Here is a 26,978-nt window from a genome sequence, read left to right as displayed (position 1 = left end):
ATTTACATCTCCGCTGTTCGGAGGGCCAGAGCAATATCGCTGTGGGACACAGGAGGACGGGGGAAGCCTCGATAGGATCCGGAGGCTTCCCCCTACCAAGGTGAGTACCCCCCATGGGAACTTTTTGCCATTACTGGTTTTCTTTAAGCTATAAAACAAAACAGAAATAATGAACGTTTGAAGTTTCCTGCAGTATAATCTTATCTCAACCTGTCTCTCACTGTTTCTTGGCTGTTTAATTGCTTCAGAAAACAGCACTGTATTCGATCCAGTGGGTCGTATAGCCCAGAGAAGCTCTTTTGCATAGATGACAGCTGATGTTTTTCAACTCTTCCTGTACTAGAAACAATATGAGACCCATATATTTGCTACTAATGTTCTATTTCTTAGCTCTACTACACATACACATCATTATATCATAAGTTTATTTTCACTTCAGGTTTGCTTTAAATAAAACAGGTTAAAACTCTTTATAATGCAAATTCATACTTTTGAAGTAGAAAGTGTACTCTGCCAATGACTAACCTCTCGGCTGGCAGCGCGGAAGTCCTGCGCGATGTTTGCAAAGTGTTAAGCAGCAAGTTGGAAAGCTGGCTGTGTCTCATCTCTCATCGCCGGAGCGGGCCGTAAATTCTGGGCCAGTTCCTGAACACAGAGCGAGCAGAAATAAATATTGAATTTTCTGTTAAAGTGCTGGAATCAACAAAACTTCCAGATCATTCCAGATTCTTTTTTTTCCATAAGTTTTCAGCGACAAGGCTGCGGCTGACAAGAGGCCGGGGCTGCTCAGGCTGTATCTCTCTTGCTTTTCCCAGGCAAGGTTAAGGTGCTCTGGGGTCATGATGAATGGCTGCGACTTGTCAATGGGCCTGGTTATAACTCCATCCTAACAACTGCTAAATCACACAATGGCCCGCTCCAGCAATGTGAACAGGCAAGCAGAAAGTGTGTTGGCAGAGGCCCGCTCTGCACGGGAGGCAAATTCAACCGGTGGCCTCTGGCATGCAGCTCATTGCAGGTTCATGAAATTAAAGGACAACTGAAGTGGAAATAAACTAATGAAATAAACGATTGTATCTATCTTCCTTCACCTAAAAATGACTTTTTAGGATATTCCACAGTTATATTTTATGTTTAAATCTACTTTTAAAGTTTTAACTGTTTTATTGTTTTTGGCTCAATGACAAATTCATTGAATTATGCCAGAGCTAAAATCTATGAACAATTGTCCCTTTTTATCTCTTTCCTACTCTCAGAAGCCATTTTCTGCTAGGAAAGTGTTTTATAGTTGGAATGTCTTATCAGTGAGGGTCACACTGTAGTCACTTCCTGTCTAAGTCAGGACTGAGTCAGCCACTTACATACCTGATATTGAACTCTTTCAGGCAGAGAAAGAAAAAAGGAACCTAGCCTAGTTATTAGTGTGCTAAGCACTGTACATACACATGTCTATCTCATCATGTCACATGTCACTTCGGGTAGCCTTTAAGGGTGAACTTTACAGCTTGGTACACACTTTCAATTTCGATTGGCCAATCTTATCATCTCCATGTAGAATAAGGGTCAACAGATTTCGATACTATGAACAAATTGTGTAGGAACTCTCACGCTACAGTACATAGAGCTGTTAAAAATTGTACAGTGCTTGGCCAATCAAAATTTGATGTGTATACCAGGCTTTAGGGTGCTAACACACATCCAATTTGATCAGCCAATTTTACCACCTTCATGTAGTATAAGGGTCACTATATACGAAATACTATGAACAGATTGTGTAGGTAAGCTCTCATACTACATGGAGGTAGTAAAATTGGTCAATCAAAATTGGATGTGTGAATGCACCCTCAAGCCTGGTACTTACTTTCAACTATGACTGACCAATTTTACCAACTGTAGTATGAGGGTTTGCCTACACATCTGCTCATAGTATTCAATATCTGTTGACCCTCATGCTACATGGAGGTGGTAATTGGTCAGTGATTGGCCAATTATAATTGAAAGTGTGTACCAGGCTTTACATGTAGTATGAGTATTTGAGTATTATGGACAGATTGTGCAGGTAAGCACTCATACTACATTCAGTGGCCAATCACAGTGATATGTGTGTGTACGCGATTTTCTGAGCGTTTAGGGAGTAATTTAAATCGCTAGCGATTTCCCTAAACGCTCAGCTAATGTTAATGGATGGGCCAAATTCCACTGGAGCGATTGCAATTACCAAGTCGCAAAACACAGGACATGCAGCATTTTTTGCGTTCAGCTTTAGCGGTTAGCGTTTCTGCAATGTAAAGTATATAAACGCTGGCGTAATTGCTCATCAAAACCTGCACAGAGCGATTTTGCTAGCATTTTGAAATTACTGCACACGCTGTAAACAAATTAAAATTAATTGAAAAGACCAATCAGAGTTAAAAACGCTAATCGCTACACAATCACTGGCAAAATGCTTACACCTTTTAAAATCGCTACCCAAAATCGCCAGAAAACGCTCATGAAATCACTTACAAAACACTCATACAAATCGCTAGCGATTGCGATTAGCGACAGCGATTTGTAGTGGGTTCTAGGCCTCAATTATGATTGGCTAATCACTGACCAATTTATCACCTCTATGTAGTATGAAGGTCTACAACTATTGAATACTATGAACAGATTGTGTAGTTAAACCTTCTTACTACATGGAGGTGATTAAATTGGTCATCGATTGGCCAATTATAATTGAAAGTGTGTATCAGGCTTAAAGCCCAAGACACACTTTCAATGATTGGCCAATCACTGGCCAATTTTACCAGCTCCCTGTAGTATGAGTATTGATTACTATGAGCAGATTGTGTACGGAAACCCTCATACTACATAGAGGTGGTAAAATTGGTTAGTGATTGGCCAATCAAAATTGAAAGTATGTACCAGGCCTTACATGCCTCCAATTTTAATTTTCCAATTTTACCACCTCAATGTAGTATGAGGGTAAACAGATTTTGAAAACTATGAACAGATAGGCCTCAATTCACTAGCTTTATCAAACGTTTGATAATTTATCTCATGGGTAAAATCTAATTTTAAATTCACTTAAGTGTTAAATTGTATTTATCGAATGTTTTACCGATAAAACGTTCAATAAATCTATAACACCCTAGTGAATTCAAAATTAGATTTTACCCATGAGGCAAATTATCAAACGTTCGATAAAGTGTTTGATAAAGCTTAGTGAATTGAGGCCTATTTGTGTAGGTAAACCCTCATATTACATATGCAGGTGGTAAAATTAGTCAGTGATTGGCCAATCAAAATTGAAGGCGTGTTTAGAAACAACCTGCACTATGATGGAGACGTATCATAATGCAGGCCATTTTATAAATGAACGATTTCTCAATAGTGTAAAGGTAGCCGTACATCTAGCGATTCTGATTCAATCGACAAAGCGATCGACTTTATTGAGAAATCAACTTCAGTCTGGTTGATCTTAAAGTCAGTCGACTAGTGGCCCACACACTACAGGTGACATCCTATGCGATTCACCTTCACTAATCGATCTGACCGATATTGTGCTTCCATGCTCTGAACGCAAAAACCGATTCAGAGTCGATCGAATGATATGTGAACAGTAGCCGATTCCTGTGCAATTGACCGATTTCTTCCATCCTGCTCGATCAAGCTGGTCGATTCAACATGATATCTGCCACTTTTCATTAATGGGCAAACTGGAACACACTTGTGTCTCTTACGATTCGTTAAAGTGATAGAATCTAATGGTCGATCGTACAGAAAAAAAATCACTAGATATATGGCCATCTTAACTACCTTAGCGGTATAGATGAGCTCAGCTCGTCCATGACCGCCGCGGTGGATTGCTCAGGCCCTGGTGGCTATCTGCGTGTTTTAATCGATCGCCGCCGATCCGCCACTACCCGCCGTGAAAGAAGGCCCCCGCAGACCCCTTGCGCAGCCTGGCCAATCACTGCCATGCTGCGCTATGGGGTGGATCGGGACTCCGCCTGACGTCGATGACGTCATTACGATCGTCGCCATGGCGACAAGGGAAGCCCATACAGAAAATCCCGTTTAGAGCAGGATTTCCAGTTAGGTATGATCGCCGGCGGCGATCAGAGGGGTGGGAGGGATTTGGCAGGGAGGGAGGAATCATGTAGCTAGCGCTAGGCTAGCTACATGATATAAAAGAAATTTTTTTTTTTGAAAAACCCACCTGCGGCCGTGCGCTGCAAATAAACGCAACGCCAGGGTGGTTAAGTGCTCGTTCACACTAGAGGAGTTTTTGGCCAATTTTAAGCGCGGGCTTTCTTTCAAAAATGCCATGAAAGCGGCGACACCATGCTTCTCTAATGGTGTAGTTCAGATTGGAGCGTTCCGTCTGCATTCAGGTCAGAAAAGCAGTGCCTGAGCCATTTTTGAAGCGATTTTGCCTCAATGGAAGGTATAAGAAAAACGCAAAAGCTCACAAAATCGCTTTGTGCAGGTAATCGCCGGGAATCAGAAACAAAAATGCTTTCAAAATTGGCCAACGCGGACGGAACGCAATGGGAACAAGGCCTTAAGCCTTTAATTTATTGTAAAAAGGCTAGTAGCAGCAAAGATTGACACCTGATATAATATTGATTATATAATATTGATTGTGCATGATAATATCTAAATAAACGACTTATATTAATCAGATGAAATCTGATGATATTTGGCAGTCACCGGTGATATGAAATGTTTGAAATGGGCAGCACGGTGGCCTAGTGGTTAGCTCTCTCGCCTTGCAGCGCTGGGTCCCTGGTTCGAATCCCAGCCAGGGCACTATCTGCAAAGAGTTTGTATGTTCTCTCCGTGTCTGCGTGGGTTTCCTCCGGGCACTCCGGTTTCCTCCCACATTCCAAAAACATACAGATAAGTTAATTGGCTCCCCCTAAAATTGGCCCTAGACTACAGTACTTACACTACATAATATAGACATATGGCAATGGTAGGGATTAGATTGTGAGCTCCTTTGAGGGACAGTTAGTGACAAGATATATATATATATATATATATATATATATATATACACACACACTGTACAGCGCTGCGTAATATGTCGGCGCTATATAAATACTAAATAATAATAATAATAATAACTCTATAAAACGCTGCATAAGAATGTCAGCCTGATATAAATACATAATAATAATGATGTTAATTTATACATCAGCCCATCAGATGTGACCCATGTACAGATCGGAGGGGAGGGGGGACATCTGTGGCCTGTGAGAAGGAGCTCAGGTGCTGGTCAAGTTTGGGAAACTTGTGTACAGGAACTGGCAGCCAGCCGCATCACAATCCAGCAGTGGGGGGTCCGGCCGGCCCCTTTCACACCCCCAGGCTCAGAGGCTCATGCATATGGGGCTCAGAGCAGGAAGGGCACAGCAGGTGAAGTTGACTGAGCTGTTTTTGAAACACAAAACAAAAACTAACACTGCTATCATCTGGCCAGTCTGTTTAAATGCATTTGTGTAGGCAGAAGCACAATATAAGGGCTGGTGTTAGGTAATTAAGATGACACATTTTAAAGAGCACCTGACATTCCTACATAAACTAATAGGGCAGAAGTGTCGGGAAGGGAAAGTGGACAGAAACTTGCCTTTATCAGACTGGGATGTGAGCTTTACACATACACCAAAACCTTTATAATGAACAAATTACAATGAGAGTGCTGATTTCTCCTTGGATGAGGCCTTAAGCCAGCCAAACACAGGGCAATAATGACTCGATATGGCAAGTGATTCATCAGACAGTGGTGACTGATTCTCTATCACTTTACCCACCTGATCTGAATTAGGGAGGGTTCACACTTGTGTCTGCGGGAACAGCAGACAATTCCCTGCACTATGGGCCCCATCCAATTCCCTCGTTTTCTACTAGGTGATATTTCAAATCTTATCCATAAAATGCCTTTCAACCACTGAAAGAGTTAAATATCAGGTATGTAAGTGGCTGACTCAGTCCTGACTCAGACAGGAAGTGACTACAGTGTGACCCTCAATAAGAAATTCCAACTATAAAACACATTTTACTAGCAGAAAATGGCTTCTAAGAGCACGAAAGAGATAAAAGGTCAATAGTTCATAGATTTTAGCTCCAGCATACTTCAATGAATGTGTCATTGAGCAAAAACTATAAAACAGTTAAAACTTAAAAAGTAGATTTAAACATAAAACTGTGGAATATCGTAAAAAGTCATTTTTAGGAGAAGGAAGATAGATACAATTGTTTATTTCATTCGTTTATTTTCACTTCGGGTGTCCTTTAAAGTTTTGAAAGCTTTCACACACACACAACTGGCTTCAGCCAATACAAAAAATTTGAATTTGCCGCCCGATATGATGTACTGCGTGCGCCCGAGACCAGGGGACACACACAACATAATCAGAGTATCCGCTGATCCGCTCAGCCTTTCGGATCAGGTAGCCTACTTTTTCTGAGCCCACCTCGGGCTCTCTTTAACGCTAGGGAGGTTAAGCTACCAGCAAGCAGGAAAATAGTTAAAATGTTGCAGAGTAATGGAAAGGTATTTTAAACAGAAGATGAAAATTATCTCCTATCTTAAGGGAACCTAAACTGAGAGGGCAATAGATTATTAGATCCCTGCCAGATTCAAAGAGATTGAACTGGCCAATAATAGTCAAGACGTGGTTGTCCAGGCATTTACGGAACAATCTAAGTAAATGAACATCTTTTTTTATACTGCAAATCACAATACAGTAGTTTGCAATTTTTGGTACTTATCCGTTAGCCGGGCGCATCCGGCAGGTGGCGCTAATTACTATTCCCCCTCCAGGCCGACATGGATAGTAGGGAAAGATGTAACTCTGGTGGAGTTTTGTCGCCACCTAGAGGATGCGCCCGGCTAACGGATAAGTACCCAATTTTTTTCTATTTATGCCAAAGCAAGACAATTGCATGGTTTCATGTGTGTTATGAGATTTTCTTGCACTGAAACAACGCTGTACTCATGCTAGCTTCTCAGCAGAAACAGCCCTGTGTGTATGAAGCTTTATGCCTCCCCTTCAGCTGCTGCATCAACTCTTCATTAGTGTTGTGCTGGTAATAATCACCTCTATTTGTGCTCTGAATGGCAGTAATCATTAGGCAATTGGTCCCTCCTCCCCGCTCAGACCAATGTCAAGCTGCGGCTGTTTTAGGAATCAGCTTTTTGCACTTTGTATCATATCATATAAAGAGTGCGTGAGTGTAAAAATTAATAATAATAGTATATTCTACTTACAGAAACACACTGCTGGGAATGGTAAGAAGTACAGGATAGAGCCACTCTAGTTAGCACTAGCCTGGTATTTTCCCGTTAGATAAGGTTTGCGTTTACAGCACAGCTGTATACAGGGAGTCCCTGACTTACAAACCACCCCTCAGTACAAATGGCCCGAAAACTCGAAATTTGATTATGTGGGAACAAGTCAAATTTTTTTTTTTTTCAAAAAGACCTTGTAGTTTTGGAGAATTAAATTTTCCTGCACTGCACTTTAATATACAATATACAGAGTTTTGCATACATATTTTATTCATTTTAGGCTGCTTTCACAGTGGGACGTTACAGGCGCACATTAGAGCAGCCTGTAACGCAGCCCAACTCACAGTAATGAAAAATCAATGGGCTGTTCACAGTGCCCACGTTGCGTTACAGTGTAACGCTGGACGTTCTATGAAAGTGCAGCATGCTGTGCGTTATAGGTGGTTTTAGCTGCGTTAGACTGTTTGCACATGCTCAGTAAGGGGAGAGTCGCTATTGTTCCTAGCCACATGGCTAATTAATATTCACTGCACTGTAGTGTTGTCCAGATCATGAACGATTTGGATCTTTGATCCGGATCTTTTTTGTGAGCCGAATCATCCGGATCATCACAATGAACGATTCGGTTCACAGTGGATGTCTGGAAGAAACAGGAACTGCAGCTTCTGTGCACAAGCACAATCTTCCTGCTGCATCTCTCAATTCCCCATTAGCACCCTCAATGTGCCTTCATTCTCCTGCACCTCTCACTCTGCTGCACCCCTGCTTCCTGCTTCCCTAGTAAAATGATTCAAAGATTCGGTTCAAAGATCCGGATCTTTTCAATGATCCGATTTGAATCATCCGAATAATTGAAAAGATCCGGACTTCCCAGTATAGAACTAAATGGTGCACCAATAACTGCATAACACAGCTCAATCTGATGTCCAACTTCAACACCACCATGCGCTGCGTTAGGGGCACGTTATTGGACCTTAAAGTCCCCTAAAAAACAACGTCTTGGTGTGAAAGAGGCCTTAAAGCAAACCTGTGACTTTGGGTGAGACAGTGGGGGGAGGGGAAGAGGGCAGGGGTGGCACAGAGGAGGACACTGGAGATATAGAGCAGCACAGAGGAGGTACAGGAGACAGAGATGGCACAGTGTTTCACCTTATGGAGATTCATGGTAAGAGCAAACCTACAGTCCCTATCTCGTTCGTTAACCGGGGACTGTCTGTATATAAGTGATCAAATCCATTATTTGATCATTCACTGTCAATCCTGATATCTTCATGTGTGTGGCCACCACTCAGGTTGCTCTCATCTCCAATAGTCCTGTACTGTATTATCTAGCTGGTGTGGAGGATAAGAAAGAAAAAGTATAAGAACTCACTAAAACAAAGGACAAGAAGAACATTTTATATAAACTTTATTGTTACATTGCTTAACAATATTCAGAGGTTACAAAATCTTATAAAAGAAGAAAAGATAAGATTACTGGTAGTTTGATTAGTATTTAGTGGCAAAGGATAGGGAATGAAACCCCAACAGCCCTAATCTTATCTGAATAGGAATAACAACAGATTCAAGTGTTTATTGGTTTTCATCTGGTTGTTTTTTTTTTTTTTTTTTTTTTAGGAATTCAACAAAGTTTTAGTAATCTTTCAGTAAAAGTGGTATTTTGGCGCCTGCCACGTAGTGTGGAAGCTTGGCGTGGCTATGGCAGTAATGCTATAGTCCGCGCCCCATGCATGGATAATTCGGGGATGTGGCAATTGCCGGACCCCAAATGACTTCTCCCTCCAAATTGCGACGACTCGGAGGGGGAATAGTATTTAACATCCCCACCAAATGTGTGCGGCAGCAGGGTCAAAAAGCCCTGTGCGCCAAAGTGCCTTGTATGCTTTACCCCCCCCCTCCCCCTCCCCTTCCGAATCCCTTGGTTTATGACAAAATATCTTGGCGGAGCTCTCCTTTAAAAACAGTTGTGGCTTTCTATATGAAAATTTAGCATAAAAAAAGTTCACAACATTTTACTTATATTTTCCATGTTGCCTGGCTGAAACTATAAGAACTGCTGGACAGGAAGTCAGCTGTGCTAAGGAAAATATATTCCCTGCAATCATGCTTTAGTGAGAAAAGCATAGGGCCTGCCATCATTACTCTCTTCTGGCAGTTGTCTGTCTGGCTAAAACACAAGAGATCAGCAGAGTAGAGTCACACATGGAAGAAGCATGCAGCCAGTGGAGACTGATCAGAGACAGACCACCTGATCTTCACATTACTGCTCCTCAGGCCCAGCATAGCATTATAACCATTCTTGCACAACATAAGTGTCTCTCTGGATGAGAAAGTTGTGCAGCCAGATCATCGCTAGCTGGATATCAGCTGTCTCTTCCGTCTTCTGGCTTCACATACTGAAAGAGAACAGTGGCCATTACATCACAACCATAAGAAATCCTCATTATTAGCATTGTTGAAAAGATTACCTAGAAATAAGGTAAGGGTGGATAGCAGGAGCTAGTATGGTTGAGGTAAAACAGTGTGTTAAAGTGGACCCAAATAAGATTTCAGAAATAAAATCTATTTTCTAAATTATAATGATAAACAGCAGCCTTTTTTCAGCTGCATGATGACAAATATAAAATATTTTACATTTATTGGAGGAACCACTCCTTTCCTTTCAAATTGCCGGGACAGAATCCGGCAGACTGGTGGAGTAGGAGGTGTCCAGCAAAGGAGGAATTGCTAATGGCTGCCACCTGTATAACCCTAGTTATGAAAAGTGAAGGGTGAAAAGCATGCACTGAAATGCTCATAGGCTGGAAGGAGTGTTTATTTATCTTTGTATGTGTCAGAGTGGTGCTACTAAATATTTTGAATTAAAAAAAATGTTTGGTTTGGGTCCGCTTTAAGTCCATAGGAAACAGTTCTCCAATCGCAGCGATGTCTACAGCTTGAAGCAATCTAATTGGCTGAATAGTGTGAGCGTATTAGACTGGTTCATGCCATTGTTTTCCCCATAACCATGTATGGCTGCGAAAGTCCTGCTGAAAACATTATGAGACTCATATCTGTGCTGCTAATGTTCTATTTCTTAGCTGTACTACATATACAATTCTTATCTCATAAGTCAATTTTCACTTCAGATTCCCTGAAAGTAAAGGTATGTAGTTAATCAACATTGAAAAACACTTTATTTAAAAAAGAAAAAAAAATGTTCAGGTACATTTTAAAGTACTGAGGCACACAATCTAAGGTCCCTAGCCTACTCTAGCGCTTTTTCCCCTCTTTATTTATATATTTATTTTTGTACAGGGTTTTTATGCAGGTAGTATAATTGCTAAGATTCCAACCTAGGACTGCAAGTGATAGTGACTCTGCAGCCAAAGCAGCATGTGTGAAAATGCCTTCTTACCCTCCTGGCGGTATGAAAAATTCCGCCAAGAGGCAGCGCGGCAGTTTTTTTTTTAATCATGTAGCGAGCCCAGGGCTCGCTACATGATAGCCGCTGCTCAGCGGCATTCCCCCGCCCGCTTCGATCGCCTTCGGCGATCTCCGATCAGGAAATCCCGTTCAAAGAACGGGATTTCCTGGAGGGCTTCCCCCGTCGCCATGGCGCTGGGGCGGGATGACGTCACCGACGTCAGCAACATCGTGACGTCATTGGGAGTCCCAATCCACCCCTCGGCGCTGCCTGGCACTGATTGGCCAGGCAGCGCACAGGGTCTGGGGAGGGGGGGCCCGCGCGCCGCAACGGATAGCAGCGATCGGGCACAGGCGATCAGTGTGCTGGCGCAGCTAGCAAAGTGCTAGCTGCGTCCAGCAAAAAAAAAAAAATTAAGAAAAGCGGCCGAGCAGGGCCGGAGAAAACCTCCTGCGCGGCTTACCCCGAACTACGTTCGGGGTTACCACCAGAAGGGTTAATGAAACCTGAGAGTTTATACAGAGCTTCCCCGGGGTCCTCTGCCTAACAATGCACAGGAGCTGGCACACCACTGCCAGGCTTAGCTTCATTGGAAGAGCTGAGCACACAGCTGAATCATGTGTGAAGGGGCTGCTTTACCAGCCAATACATTTGTAAAGCAACACAGACAATTGTGATCCCTCCACTCCCTGCTGTGCTATTTAGCTGCTGTTAATGTCCACAGTCTAGAGTTCTGCACACTGTCATAATGGTCATAACTAAAGTAATACCCTTCCTGAGCTCTCCGCCTCCTAGGAATCCAGTTATACTGTATGTGTACTAAACTTTACTACCATAAGCAAACTTGCCTGGCATTGGCACATCAAGCCTGATTTCATCTTTCAGCTGTGGGGTCAGGGCCAGGCCGAGACAGAGGCGAGAGAGGCTCCAGCCTTCGGGCGCAGTGTAGGAGGGGGTGCACAACTCACTCAACTATCATTTCCCTATTGTGTTTGAAGCACACAGAAATAAGAAAAAGGAATACATGGCAGTGACTGCAAGCCAGATAACTGGAGATTAAGGTGTTGGGGGCCCTGGGGTGCCTCTTAGTCTAATAGCAATCAGTGTGTGATGGCTGGGGTGGGAGGGATGGAGGGGCGCACTTTGGTGTCTCAGCCTTGGATGCTGGAGGACCTTGTCCCAGCTCTGTGTGGGGTAGCAGCCCAGCACTAAAGTAGTCCTTCTAATGTTTACTGTTTTTGTCACAATATTTGTGCTGCTTGGAACTCTGTTGTACATTTTGTATCTATGTTCCCCTTGTCATCTTATTGTGCTTTGTAAAGCGCTGCGGAATATGTTGGCGCTATATAAATAAAAAATAATAATAATAATAATCTGCAATGATGAATGTTAACATACAGCAAAATTGATTATGCATGTTTACGTTATGCTTTTGTCAGCAAAAATTGTTGATACAGTATAAAAAACAAACAAACAAAAAAATTGCATGTTCAATTTAGAGTAGGCTTGAAGGAAGGGGATAGAAGAGTCAATGTGTACATTATAAAATGAATACTTACCTGCTTACGGATCCATTCACACTGCATCTGTTGCGTTCTGTCGCAAAGGACAATAAATCATAGCACCCCAGCATGATGCAATGATATTCCTATGGTACATTCACAGTACTACATGCAAGTTTAGAGTGTCAGTGAAGCATGCTTTCAGTATACTCTATGCTTCACACCGCACATTCAATGCGAAATGCGACTTCACCACCATTGCGATGGTATTGCAACAAAATGTGCACAGTGTGAAAGGACCCTTAACCACTTGTTGGTTTTGCGACCGCATATCTACGCCCCCGGGGACTTCATCTCAGCTCCATGGGCATAGATATACGTACCTCGCCGCTCCCATGCTCGTTCACGATGCTCATTAGTAGACTGATCAGTGAATGGGAACGCATGTTCCCATTCACTGATCAAAGTGCCTGTGATCAATATCACCAGCATCAATGAGATGGCGAGATGGAAACTTTATGAATCACAGTTTATTTTCACTTACTCAGTACTTTTGCTTTCTGCATCTCTTTTCTCAAGTCCAGGGTTATGGGCCCAGCATCTGATACAATCTGCAGCTCACTGCTGCTCTCTACAGCCTAGAAGACAAAAACAATGTTAGTAAATCCTATATGCTCCTCTAGATTAGAGAACTTGAAACCAAGCTAAATATATCACTAAATATATAATAGTTTTCAGCTTGACTAGATCTCTAGTTGCTTTCCAAACTCCTCAATGTATCCCATCATCACCCACATGAGAAGTCAGGGAAGAGTCAGGAGAGGGCACCAGTCTCTCCCTGTGTGCTTGATGATCAGACCCCACCCACCTCCACACTCTGCAGGTAAGATATCAGCACTTTATGGACAGCACTGCAGCTCAGTAGAGTCACAGTTCAGTGAGAAAAACAGTATTTAATACTTGCCACACCCTCTCCCAATGTCTTTAGAAAGTTAAATAAAAGAGCAGTAATAAATGGTTTCTCACTGCAGGCAGAGCAATGAGAGGTACACATGGCTTCATAAACATACTGGGAAAAATTAAACACTTTATTATACAGAAAACAGGAGGGAAACAGGCTGGAAGATAATGAAGCTTCTGTGCTGCAGTTCTGGCCACTGTGAGTTAATCTCTCAGTAGCAAATGGAGGAGGTTGGCAGGGTCAGGTAAAGGCTCTGTGCTAGAGCTGATCAATGAAATGCAATTGCGTCAAGCCCAGGGCTGTGGCGTTGGAGCAAGTTTTGGATACCTGGGGCCATATGCAATTCAGATTTTCTCCTGAGTTTTTTCCTAGGAGAGAAATTTTCATCTTCGATTTAAAATAACTTTCCAGCACTGTTCAACTGAAAAAGTACCAAAAAGTAGTGAAAAGTACTATCAAAATTATTTTGAGTATTTTCTTGCTTTCTGGTGGCTTAAAGGGCATTTTATTGACAAGTTTAAAAATATCACCTAGGTGAAAACTCAAGAGAAAAAGTTAATTGCACATGGGCCCTGGAGTCAGTCGGAGGTTTCATAAACTGAGCAGTCAGATGATTCTTGTACCTACTCCACAGCCCTGGTCACGCCGCTGCCTCATGCTTCACCTCCTGGGGACACACAGCTGCATCATGCTCCACCCCTACTAGGGACACACCGCTGCATCATGCTCAACCTCCTGGGAACACACCGCTGCATCATGCTCCACCTCCTGGGGACACACCATTGCATCATGCTCCACCTCCTGGGGACACACCACTGCATCATGCTCCACCTCCTGGGAACACACCACTGCATCATGCTCCACCTCCTGGGGACACCACTGCATCATGCTCCACTTCCTGGGAACACACCGCTGCATAATGCCCCACCTCCTGGGGACACACCATTGCATCATGCTCCACCTCCTGGGGACACACCACTGCATCATGCTCCACCTCCTGGGAACACACCACTGCATCATGCTCCACCTCCTGGGGACACACCACTGCATCATGCTCCACCTCCTGGGAACACACCACTGCATCATGCTCCACCTCCTGGGAACACACCACTGCATCATGCTCCACCTCCTGGGGACACACCACTGCATCATGCTCCACCTCCTGGGAACACACCACTGCATCATGCTCCACCTCCTGGGAACACACCACTGCATCATGCTCCACCTCCTGGGGACACACCACTGCCTCATGCTCCACCTCCTGGGAACACACCACTGCCTCATGCTCCACCTCCTGGGAACACACCACTGCCTCATGCTCCACCTCCTGGGAACACACCACTGCCTCATGCTCCACCTCCTGGGGACACACCACTGCATCATGCTCCACCTCCTGGGGACACACCACTGCATCATGCTCCACATCCTGGGGACACAACAATGCCTCATGCTCCACCTCCTGGGAACACACCACTGAATCATGCTCCACCTCCTGGGAACACACCACTGCCTCATGCTCCACCTCCTGGGAACACACCACTGCCTCATGCTCCACCTCCTGGGAACACACTACTGCATCATGCTCCACCTCCTGGGGACACACCACTGCATCATGCTCCATCTCCTGGGGACACACCACTGCATCATGCTCCACCTCCTGGGGACACACCACTGCATCATGCTCCATCTCCTGGGGACACACCACTGCATCATGCTCCACCTCCTGGGAACACCCTACTGCATCATGCTCCACCTCCTGGGAACACAGCACTGCATCATGCTCCACCTCCTGGGAACACAGCACTGCATCATGCTCCACCTCCTGGGAACCTAGCACTGCATCATGCTCCACCTCCTGGGAACAGACCACTGCATCATGCTCCACCTCCTGGGGACGCACCACTGCATCATGGTCCATCTCCTGGGGACACACCGCTGCATCTAGCTCCACCTCCTGGGGACAAACCACTGCATCGTACTTCACCTCCCGAGGGCACGCCACTTCCTCATGCTCCACCTCCTGGGGACACACCACTGCATCATGCTCCACCTCCTGGGGACGCACAGCGCTGCATCAAGCTCCACCTCCTGGGGACACACCATTGCATCATGCTCCACCTCCTGGGGACACAGCGCTGCATCAAGCTCCACCTCCTGAGGACACACCACTGCATCATGGTCCATCTCCTGGGGACACACCACTGCATCATGGTCCATCTCCTGGGGTCACACCACTGCATCATGGTCCATCTCCTGGGGACACACCACTGCATCATGCTCCACCTCCTAGGGACTCCGCTGCATCAAGCTCCACCTCCTGAGGACACACCATTGCATCATGGTCCATCTCCAGGGGACACACCACTGCATCAAGCTTCATCTCCTGAGGACAACCCACTGCATCATACTTTACCTCCCGAGGGCACGCCATTTCATCATGCTCCACATCCTAGGGACACATCACTGCATAATGCTCCACCTCCTGGGGGCACGCTTCTTCATCATGCTCCACCACCTGGGGATGCACCACTGCATAATGCTACACCTCCTGGGGACAAATCACTGCATAACGCTCCACCTCCTGGGGGCACAACACTGCATAATGCTCCACCTCCTGGGGGCACAACACTGCATAATGCTCCACCTCCTGGGGGCACAACACTGCATAATGCTCCACCTCCTGGGGGCACGCCTCTCATCATGCTCCACCTCCTGGGGGCACGCCTCTCATCATGCTCCCTGTCCCAAATTTCTAGGAGAAAATGGAGTGGCCCAGACTGAGGCTCTCACAGAGTCCATGATCATGATTGGTGGTTCAGGTAAAAAAAGAGCAGAACACAGCCGCGGTCACATGACTGTGGGCTTGGTATTAAATATATATGTTTAAAATGTATAATACATACTATTATTGATGTCCATGAAGAAGACGGGCAACAAAAAAAACTGAAGCTGTACATTAAGTACAGGAATTACTATTCCTTCATGTGGAACTTCATATATATATATATATATATATATATATATATATATATATATATATATATATATACACCCAAACACATAATATATACGCACGCGCGCACAGTATCGATTAGCTTCCAGGTCATTATTAGTTGGGAATATGAATTTGGACATTTGATGAGAAATCCATTTTTATGGAACTTGGTACCAAACGGTGGTAAATCCATAAATATTTCAATTTCTGTCAAGCGTCAGGTTAAGTAATAAGGGATGGATAGCTGAGTAATTATTTATTTGACACTGTTCACAATGACAGGGACATGACCGTTCTCTGGTAGAGGATCTATACAATGGCTGTCCTTTGACCCTGTGAGTGGGGGTGGGAACAGGGCATAGCAATGATACAAGGCCTTCTACACACAGCAATGTCAGGGGACTCTGGCAGCATCACCAGACAATAGAAAAGAATAATAGAGCTAAGATGAATTCTGGAACAAGCAATTAAAACCGGGCTCAGGGCTCTACTAATAGAAGTGCACAACCCCAACGGCAACTCAATGCAGGCACCAATTTCATCATGTGGTGCCTGGTCTTGTGCTCTTTCATGCTAAGGCTGCTAAAGAGGAACTGCAGTGAAGAAAAAATAAATGAAAAAAAGTGCCCAATTTTTACCATAATTATTTATAAAATATTTAGTCAGTGTTCTGTCGCTCGCCGCAGCTCTGGTAACCCGGGATCCCCTACGTTTCAGATGGCGACCTCACCAGGTCGGCATCTACTGCGCCTGTGCGAGTGCCACTGTCATTCAACTCTCATGCGGTCTGGAGTGTTCTGTGCAAGTGCAGAATTGCTGCGCATGCGCAGAACACTCCAGCCCACATGAGCGTGATTGACAGTGGCGCTCGCGGAGGCGCAGTAGATGCCGACCTGGTGAAGTCGGCATCTGAAACTGAGGGGTCCCGGGACTCCGGAGCTGCGGCGAGGGACATAGCGGCTGCCAGGGGCTGGAGGAAGCCCCAGGTAAGTAGGTCTAATTTTTTTTGTAGCCTGGATACTCCCTTTAAGTAAAAAAAATAAAATAAGCTGAACTTACCTGGGGCTTCTTACAGCCCCCTGGAGTCCTCCTCTGCCCACAACGCCATTCCAAGTCCCTCCGGCCAACAGCGGCAACCTCCACAAAGATGGCCTGCCTGCCGGCAGCTACTGCGCATGTGCGGCCCCAAGCTGAGCGCACCCTGATCGCGCTCCTGAGGCTGGAAGCGCTCTGCACATGCACAATAGCGAGTTTCACATAATGCGTGGCGGAAGTGCGTGGCCAGCAAGTTTAGCAGGGGTTGCCGCTGCTGGCCGGAGGGACTTGGACCGGTGTCGTGGGCACTGGAGGACTCCAGGGGGCTGCAAGAAGCCCCAGGTAAGTTAAAAAAAAAAAAAAAAGTTTAAGTTAACTTGAAGGGGAACTTCAGCCTAAACAAAAACATACTGTCATTAAGTTACATTAGTTATGTTAATTAAAATATTTGTGATTTCATGGGGGGCAGCCATCTTTTTGGTTGAAAGGAGGTGACGGAGGATGAGAAACAGTTCCAACTGTCCTGTGTGCTGATCACCCCTCCCAGCTGCGCGCTAGGCTTCAAATCTCAAATTCAACATTTGAAAAAATAAATTTCTGCCAAAACAGTAGAAGGAGAACAGCAACAGCAGAAATCCCATCATGCTTTGCACAGCATCAGGTGAAAAATGCCCGGGCAGTTTTCTTCTGTGCACCTAAAAATGAGGCTTGGGTAAGAAAAAAAAAATGTATGATGCTGTGAAACTGTTAAAGAAACAACAAGCCTTTTCAGTGCTGCTGAGTAGATTTTTAGCCTGGAGGTTCACTTTAAGATTTCCTTTACTATGTAAACCAAGCCTAACTGTAATATGGAAGTAGCTTTGAGCTCCCAGTGATAATTATTTATTGGTGAGCTGGAAGGACTGACTCACATGTATGCGAGGCTGATTTAGGACACACTACACCATTCTACAAGCCCATCCCCGGGACGTCTCAAGTTTTACCAACTGTGTAACAAGCGATAATCTTTGGGAAAACAATACAGCCTTCATGCCACATAAATATTTGCGTTGAGGCCTCCGACTTAAACTATATAAACCACCCAGCTTGCGGTGCAAGTGTCACCCATGAAATTCATCCGTGTACATACTGGTGGCGGCTGTGAAATGTCACAGCATGTGTTGTTAACTGTTAAGGCACATTAAAGCAGCTTCCTCCTAAATGAGGGAAACAGAGGCACACATGTCCGGGGCCACAGATTGCTGGCTCAGGACGTACAGCTGAAGGGATGGTGGCTACAGGTCATGTACATAGGCACGGCCGGTCCCACCCACAAGGCACAGTCTCCACGGCTGTCCCCACTGACCTGCACATTCTTCAGATCTCCTCTCAGCTTCACAAATACATCCAGTGACTTGTCCACAAGAGAGAACAGCTCCAGAATGCTGGTCACATGGAATATGGTAAAAGGAGATTAGAAACCGAACACAACAGGGAAGACAGACACTTATCAAACAATTATACAAACCTATTTTTTTCAGTATTCTTTAAAAGGGATCCCAAGGTGAGAGGGATATGAAGGCTGCCATATTTATTTAAGCAATACCAGTTGCCCGGCTGTCCTGCTGATCCTCTGCCTCTAATACTTTCAGCCATAGACCCTGAACAAGCATGCAGCAGATTAACCCATTCAGGTTCCGTCGTTTTCACGTGAGAAATGTTCACCTCCCATTCATTAGCCTCTAACTTTATTACTACTTATCACAATGAACTGATCTATATCTTGTTTTTTCCGCCACCTATTAGGCTTTCTTTGGGGGGTACATTTTGCTAAGAGCCACTTTACTGTAAATGCATTTTAACAGGAAGAATAAGAAAAAAATGGAAAAATTCATTATTTCTCAGTTTTCAGCCATTATAGTTTTAAAATAATACATGCCTCCATAATTAAAACTCACGTATTGTATTTGCCCATATGTCCCGGTTATTACACCGTTAAAATTATGTCCCTATTACAATGTATGAAAACAAAGTACCTCAGCGCAACAACAGACAATCCTGCTGATTAGCAGGGGTTCAGAGACAGTGGAAAACAGTACCTGTCTTGATGGTTTCCCACCTCAGGATCCACGTAGAGTGCCCCACATTACTTGCTGTAATCCCGATATCCCAGGGCCAGCGGTATCACCGTTAGCCCGTACGAGCTCCGCTCTCTGATTACGGCCGGGCAGTTTCCCCGATCACGTGACTGCCCAAGATTTCCGGCTTCCGCTATCCTGCGTGTCACGCTGGTTGTCGGTGGCTGCTGACTGGAAGTCAGAGTAATGCTGCACGTATGCTGTAAGACAATAGACGGCAATAGTGCACACTGCTGAATAAAGCCAGCCACACACGGGGGAACTACTTACTGGATACTTTCTTGTTTATTTAGCATTATTGCAGCGTAGCCTCCACAGCCCGACTCGAGTTTCGGCTCTCGCCTTCGTCAGGGGGCCCCGGGGAAACTGCCCGGCCATAATCAGAGAGCGGAGCTCGTACGGGCTAACAGTGATACCGCTGGCCCTGGGATATCGGGATTACAGCAAGTAATGTGGGGCACTCTACGTGGATCCTGAGGTGGGAAACCATCAAGACAGGTACTGTTTTCCACTGTCTCTGAACCCCTGCTAATCAGCAGGATTGTCTGTTGTTGCGCTGAGGTACTTTGTTTTCATTGACTGTCACTTTGGGCATTGGAGCCAGCCCACCTCATAGCTGCACTACCTTCATTCTGCGCTCCTTTTATTGTCTATCACAATGTATGGCGACAATATTTTATTTGGAAATAAAAGGTGCATTTTTTCCATTTTGCATTGATCACTATTAACAAGTTTAAAATAAAAAAAATATAGAAATATTTCATCTTTACATTGATATTTAAAAAGTTTAGACCCTTAGGTAAATATTTACATTTTTTTTTTATTGTAATTTTTTTTTTTTTATAGTAAACATTTTATTTGGGTAGTTTTGGGAGGGTGGGAGGTAAACAATACATTTATAATGTAAATGTGTGTTAATTTAAAAAATTTTTTTACATTCAGTTGTAGTATTACTTTTTGGCCACAAGATGGCGGCCATGAGTTTGTTTACATGACGTCACTCTAAGCGTAACACACGCTTAGAGTGACGCATCGGGGAGGGAACAGCCAGAAAAAGCACAGCTTCCGAGAGAAGCTGTCGCTTTTTCAGCGGGGGAGAGGAATCAGTGATCGGGCACCATAGCCCGATACATTGATTCCGTGGCTACCGAATCCGCGGCCCGGAGTGCACGTGCGCGATCGGCCGCGGTAGCGCGCATGGTTCCTGGACGTAGTTTCTACGTCCAGGAACCAAAATAGGTTAAAGGGGCACAATGGCGAAAAATTGTAAAATTTAAATTATGTGCAAACATAGACAAATAAGAAGTACTTTTTTCCAGAGTAAAATGAGCCATACATTACTTTTCTCCTATGTTGCTGTCAGTCACAGTAGGTAGTAGAAATCTAACAGAAGCGATAGGTTTTGGATTAGTCCATCTCTTCATGGGGGGATTCTCAGAGCTTTATTTATTTTAAAAGCACTTAGTGAATGGCAGTTTCTCTGTCCAACTGCCAAAAAACTGTGTAGCGAGCAGGGAAGTTGGCCAGCATCATTGTTTAAATCCTTTTTAGGGCATATGTTTATAAAGAATAAAAGCCATGCTGAGAATGCCCCCATGAAGAGATGGGCTAGTCCAAAACCTGCCGTTTCTGTCAGATTTCTACTACTTACTGTAAGTGACAGCAACATAGGAGAAAAGTAATTTATGGCTCATTTTACTCTGGAATAAACATACTTCTTATTTGTCTGTTTGCACATATTTAATATTTTACAATAACATATTTAAAATGTTTCTATTTTTTGCCATGGTGCCTCTTTAAGTACTCTGACTCAGCTGACTTAGGTTTTACTGGATTAGCCATATGCTTGGTCCAGGGTTTTGACTCACACTACTTATGCCAGAAAATAAACAGGAAATAAATATGGCAGCCTCCATATGGAGGGTGCCATATTTATTTCCTTTTAGACAATTGCCTGCCTACCCCGCTGATCCTCTGCCTCTAATACATTTAGCCATGGACCCTAAACAAGCAGGCAGCAGATCAGCTGATTTTGACATTATTGTCAGATCTGATAAGATTTGCTGTATTCTTGTTTCTGGTGTGTGATTTAGACACTACTGCAGCCAAATAGATCAGCAGGACTGCCAGGCAACTGGTATTGTTTAAAAGGAAATAAATACGGCAGCCTCCATATTCTTCTCACTTCAGTTTCCCTTAGACCATTTTTAGGCCCATATCAGCATCCCAGCTCTGCGACATTTCTATAGCCAAAACTCCTATTTTCTAGATATCGGTAATGTGACCGGATGTTCCTCAATTGCAGGAGTTAAAGGACATCTGAAATGAGAGGGATATGGAGGCTGCCATATTTATCGATCGCGAATTTTCACACGAAACGATAACGTTTTCGCACACAAACTAGAAATTTCATGCAAAAACGATATCGTTTCTGTGCGAAAATTCACGATCGCGCGCAATGTGAAAATTCGCACGAAAACGGCCGTGCTAACAGTTAGCACTCTTTTGTGAATCAAGCCCCATGCGTTTTTTGGCAGATAGATGGTTCGATAGATGATTTCCGACATATCCGATCGTTTTACCGCTTGATTTCTCATAGAAGTGGATGGAAATTGATAAGAGAATCGAGCAGGAAATCGAGCGGAAAAACGAATCGAAAATCGATTGCACGGTAAATCAACCGAAAAATGCACCATGTATCCCCAGCATAATATTTTTAGCCATAGACTCTGCATGCAGATGAAGTTTATGACTGAAGTGTGAGTGGATTTGTCACAGGCCTGTTTCAGGTGTGTGATTCAGCCACTGATGCATGAAAGATCAGCAAGACTGCCAGGCAACTGGTATTGTATAAAAGTAAATAAATATGGCAGCTTCCATATCCCTCTCACTTCAGTTGTCCTTTAACTACAGGCTCCGATAAGACAGCTGCTGCTGCTTGGCCTAAAATCATCAAGCTGTTCTGACTGCCAATATGCCCAGTATACAGGCAGAGCTCTCCGTGTCGCAGGAGTGGCCGGTATCTGGGCTTCTGGTCAAGTTGAAGGAGCACTTTGACAAAAAAACTGTAAAATGTCATTTACAGACATATAAGACATATTCTTTATTAGACTTCAGCAATTCAAGACGCTACCATGCAGAGTTAAATAAGCCCTTACGCTGTAGACACAAAATGTTCCCATTGACGTGCATTAAAATCATGGTAAAATCGCAGCGACCACGATTTAAAAAAAAAATCCCGATCACATCGATTTTACCACGATTTTAAGTCAATGGGAGCGTTTTTCAAAATCGATTAGTAAGGGCTGCAAAGTAGTGTGAAAATGTTTCTGGCGGAAGTTGGGTGAGCCCAGTCACGCTAGAAGCACTTTTCTGAGCGTTTTGCGATTGATTAGTGTTTTTTTAAATCGCTCCCATTCACTTTCATTAAAATCGCTGGAAAAAATCGCAGCGATTTTTGCATACGCAACTGCGAAATTGTGGCGATTTCTCTGCGATTTTTACAGCGATTTTAATGAACGTGAATGGGAGCAATTAACCTGCTGAGCGGTCTGGACGAGCTCAGCTCGTCCAGTACCGCAGGAGCCTGCCGCTCAGGCCCTGCTGGGCTGATTTGGCTCAAATAAAAAGCAGCACACGCAGCCGGCACTTTGCCAGCGATCCGCCGCGTGCAGCGGCGAAAGAGGGTCCCCCCAGCCGCCTGAGCCCAACGTAGCCGGAACAAAAAGTTCCGGCCAGCGCTAAGGGCTGGATCGGAGGCGGCTGACGTCAGGACGTTGGCTGACGTCCATGACGTCACTCCGCTCGTCGCCATGGCGACGAGGTAAGCAAAACACGAAAGGCCGCTCATTGCGGCCTTCCGTGTTACTTCTGGCCGCCGGAGGCGATCAGAAGAACGCATCCGGAGCGCCCTCTAGTGGGCTTTCATGCAGCCAACTTTCAGTTGGCTGCATGAAATAGTTTTTTTTTTATTTAAAAAAAAAACCTCCCGCAGCCTCCCTGGCGATCTTAATAGAACGCCAGGGAGGTTAAAAAAATGCTAATCAATCGCAAAATGCTCAGATAAGCGCTTCTAGTGTGAATGGGCCCAAGGGAACCTGAACTGAGAGGGATAAGGGCCCATTTCCACTTGAGCCGCACGCATCTGCGGGACTTCCGGGTCTGCGGATATGCAGACGAATCCCATCAGCCATGCCATGCACTGCTATGGTATTCGCACCAATTTGGATGGAAATGTTGGCCAAATCGCTAACGCAAGCGATTCGGCCGGCGGTACCATTGTTCCCTATGGCAGAGTTTCCCCGAGCGATTTGCCTGCGGGGAATCTCCTCGAATTGCGCGAGAACGGGCCCTAAGGGTTAGCCATCAGCAGAGGAAGGGCTTGTGTGAAATTAGGGTTAAGTTAAGCGATAGTAAAACATGGGTACATTTTACAACTGGAATTACCATTGCCCAATAGTGGAATAACCGATATTATACTATAGGTTATCTCTGGCTCCCAAATGACCATGGCACCCTTTTTACATGTATGCAATCCCCTCCACCCCTCCCTCCCCCCCCCCACAACACATCCACCACTCTCCACCTTTTGATATCTTTTAACGCTCTGTCAAAACTTACTTTTTCCTGACAAGCATACGTAAGGCCATTCCCCCTGTGACCTCCGGCCAAGTTGTACTTCTACTATATATACTAAAACACACTGCCTCTAGGTATGAATTTTGTATACTATTACTCCTATTGTTCCCCCCTATTCCTTTAGATTGTAAGCTTGCAAGGGCAGGGCTCTATCACCCTTTTGCGTCTTGGAAATCGTTACACATTTTATTCATCATGTTACTTTTGTCACTGTAATTACCAATTCTGTATTTTGTACAAGTCCGATGAAGGTTTATTAGCAGAAAGCTTACTGTTTATTAATCTCTAAGTTAGCCAATAAATGGTATCATCCTAATTCAAAATGCCTTTTACTGATGGCTAACACAGTACAACGCTCTACTGCATTTTGTACCAATTCTGTATTTTGCATATTGGTGTATGCCATTGTCTGTATTATTATGTAACCCATTATTATTATTTATTGGATTTATATAGCGCCAACATACTACGCAGCGCTGTACAATACATAGAATTACAGACAATGATAACAGGGTGACCGACAGCACAATACAGATAATAAGCAATAAGATACACAACACAATACAGGTACTAATACAATGCCAGATCATACACTGGAGTGGTAGAGCTGATAATACACGTTCATATATTCTGAGTAGGGTACACAATCAAGTATGATACACAAGGGGAGAGGGCCCTGCCACAGGCTTACAATCTAGAGGGAGAGGTGGTGACACGAAAGGAGGGGGGTGCATCAAGAAGTTGTCGGCAGAGTTAGGGCAGTGGTGAGGTAGGCCTCCTTGAAGAAGTGAATTTTGAGTGCTTTTTTGAAGGTGTTGAAAGTGGGGGCAAGCCTAATGGGCAGTGGGAGAGAGTTCCACAGGATGGGGGCAGCTGTAGTGAAGACCTGTGGTCGTGCATGGGAGTGCGAGATGCGTGGGGGTGGTTAGGAGGAGGTTGTTGGAGAAGTGATTGTGGCCGGCCAGGTGCATTTCTATTCCACCTGCAACGAAACAGTCCTTTCCTGTCGTTGTTGGAGACAGGACTTAGGAATAAAAGGTACTATTGGTTTCCGTATTCTGCGCAGAGCTCTTTGCCCTGTTACATAAAGGCCCAGATCAGCATAATGAATGGATGTAATAAGTTTCTGAGTTTGTCACTGTACCATGTGTGAGGTCATAGGTTACAGTATCCCTCTCGAAAGTGATTCCTGAAGTGGCCCGGAGCCTTTAAATAACCCGCTGTATGATATACTGCAGGCGCTCGCCGCTCTCGCTACAAGAATAACAGTATTAAGTTGTAAATGGATACGGAGGCCTGGAAACCGGAGCCAGGCAAGCGGTGGTTTCTCCCATTTTGATCCCACAGAAGGGCCGATTACAAGTGCCATTTACCAGGCACTTGGGTCTGCTGTTTACTGCATTCCCATGGCTGCGACAGATGGCTGCCAGGAGAGGAAATGTCAGCGCGAGGGCATTATACACCACGGGAATTGCTTTCGGCCTGGAAAGTTCACACGGAATGGCTGAATTTGTGTTATCTTATGCTCCAGAATGCTATACGTTTAAAATGTATCTTATTCCGAGGCACACCTAAAGAGCTGTTCCATTCCCGACATGCGGCGGGGATCAGGTGCAGCAAGGATTGTGCTGATGTGGCTGCGATGGGCGGGGCTCTCATTAAGCTGCGTCAGGCTGAACCAATCAGAAAAAAAAAAAAATCAGGTGCTTCACTGGGCATCCCTTTCAATGAGAAGATGATGCAGAATGGGAGCGCTTACTTTAATATAGAGGCTCTTTTCATTAGCTTTTTTTTTTTTTTTTTTTAAACTTTATTGATGCCAGTAGCCAGCAAACTTTTTCATACATTGCAGATTTGAAATATCACTAAAGATACACAAAATAACTTCACAAATATTCTGCAAGTAGAACATCTGAAGAACAAAACATAATCTTCTTAATTTTTCTTAAAGGGAACACGAGGTGAGAGACATATGGAGGCTGACATATTTATTTCCTTTTAAAGTAAACCTGTAAAGGTAGCCATACATCTAGCGATGTATGGGCGGATTCCACAAAGAGACAAATCTCTCTCCAATCGAATCTGATAAGAGAGAGATCTGTCAGCTGCCCCACAAGCCGATTCCCGATCGATTTCATGCTTAAAATCGATCCGGAATCGGCCTTGTGCGCCGCACCTGCTGCTGTCCCCTAATGAAAAATGTCCCCCCTGTGCCCAGTGTAAAGTATACATTACCTGTCTGCGCTCTCTGCTGGTCCCTCCGCTGCTTCCGAGGATTCGTCCATTACATCACACGCGCGCCCTTACTGGAAAACCCCATGGGGCGCGCGTGTATGTAGATCAGAGGAATCCTAGAAGCCAGCGGGGGACAAGCGAAGGCAGGTAATGTATACTTTACACTGGGCAAGGGGGACATTTTTCATTAGCCCTTTCCACTCGTATGTTCCGCATAGCGGGACATCGCTAATTTCCAGTTGCACTCGTATGTCCCGCATCAGGACATAAATATAGTGGCGATTTGCAGGCACATCGGTCCCCCAACAATGCCCGATCTCTCTCACCTAGTGTGCCCCAGCATGTAGACTACATGCCCACACCGTTAGTACCCCCCTGGCTGAAACCGGAAGTGCGCGATCAGCGCTACCAGGAAGTGACCAATGCATTGAATTTTCCTTGCATTTTTCTTGCTGATTCCTTGCAGATTCCTTACTGATTCCTTACTGCTGATTCCTTGCAGATTCCATTGCAGATTGCTTGCAAAGTTGCATAGAGGATCAATGGCATCCTATGCAATGGACGTGGAGGAGCTTCTAAATAGTAGCCAGCATTTCATTGCTCTAATTCCCAATCGAAATACCAAAGATTGTATCGTGTGTAGTCACATGAAGACACCGGGTGTCAGGTATAAAACCACCTATTATTGCGAAACTTGCTCACGCAAGCCAGGATTACACCCAGGAAATTGCTGTAAAATGTACCATACCTTGGATTTCTTCTCTGCTACCAGCCAATAGAAGATGCCAAACTGTCCAAATAAGGTAT

At 44.6% G+C, this 26,978-nt stretch overlaps 1 protein-coding gene and 1 long non-coding RNA gene across 4 annotated transcripts in view; one reads left to right on the top strand and one right to left on the bottom strand.

Annotated features, from left to right (window-relative positions):
• LOC137520856 (uncharacterized) overlaps nt 1–26,978 on the top strand; it is a 62,239-nt gene that overhangs the window by 11,381 nt on the left and 23,880 nt on the right. The window lies entirely within an intron of this gene.
• Nucleotides 8,674–26,978, bottom strand: part of ITGB3BP (integrin subunit beta 3 binding protein) — a 58,002-nt gene continuing 39,697 nt past the window's right edge. For all 3 annotated transcript variants that reach the window (XM_068239329.1, XM_068239331.1, XM_068239328.1), the window contains exons 5-7: nt 18,527–18,605; nt 12,735–12,828; nt 8,674–9,678 (exon numbers count right to left, since the gene is read on the bottom strand). In XM_068239329.1, coding sequence (XP_068095430.1) covers nt 9,635–9,678; nt 12,735–12,828; nt 18,527–18,605 — 217 coding nt within the window. In that variant the 3' untranslated portion in view covers nt 8,674–9,634. The remainder of the gene's footprint in view (nt 9,679–12,734; nt 12,829–18,526; nt 18,606–26,978) is intronic.

The sequence above is a fragment of the Hyperolius riggenbachi genome, chromosome 6, assembly GCF_040937935.1.
Source record: "Hyperolius riggenbachi isolate aHypRig1 chromosome 6, aHypRig1.pri, whole genome shotgun sequence".
Lineage (NCBI taxonomy): Eukaryota > Metazoa > Chordata > Amphibia > Anura > Hyperoliidae > Hyperolius > Hyperolius riggenbachi.
Note: the sequence above shows the minus strand (reverse complement) of the source record. Positions and strands in the feature narration are given on the sequence as shown.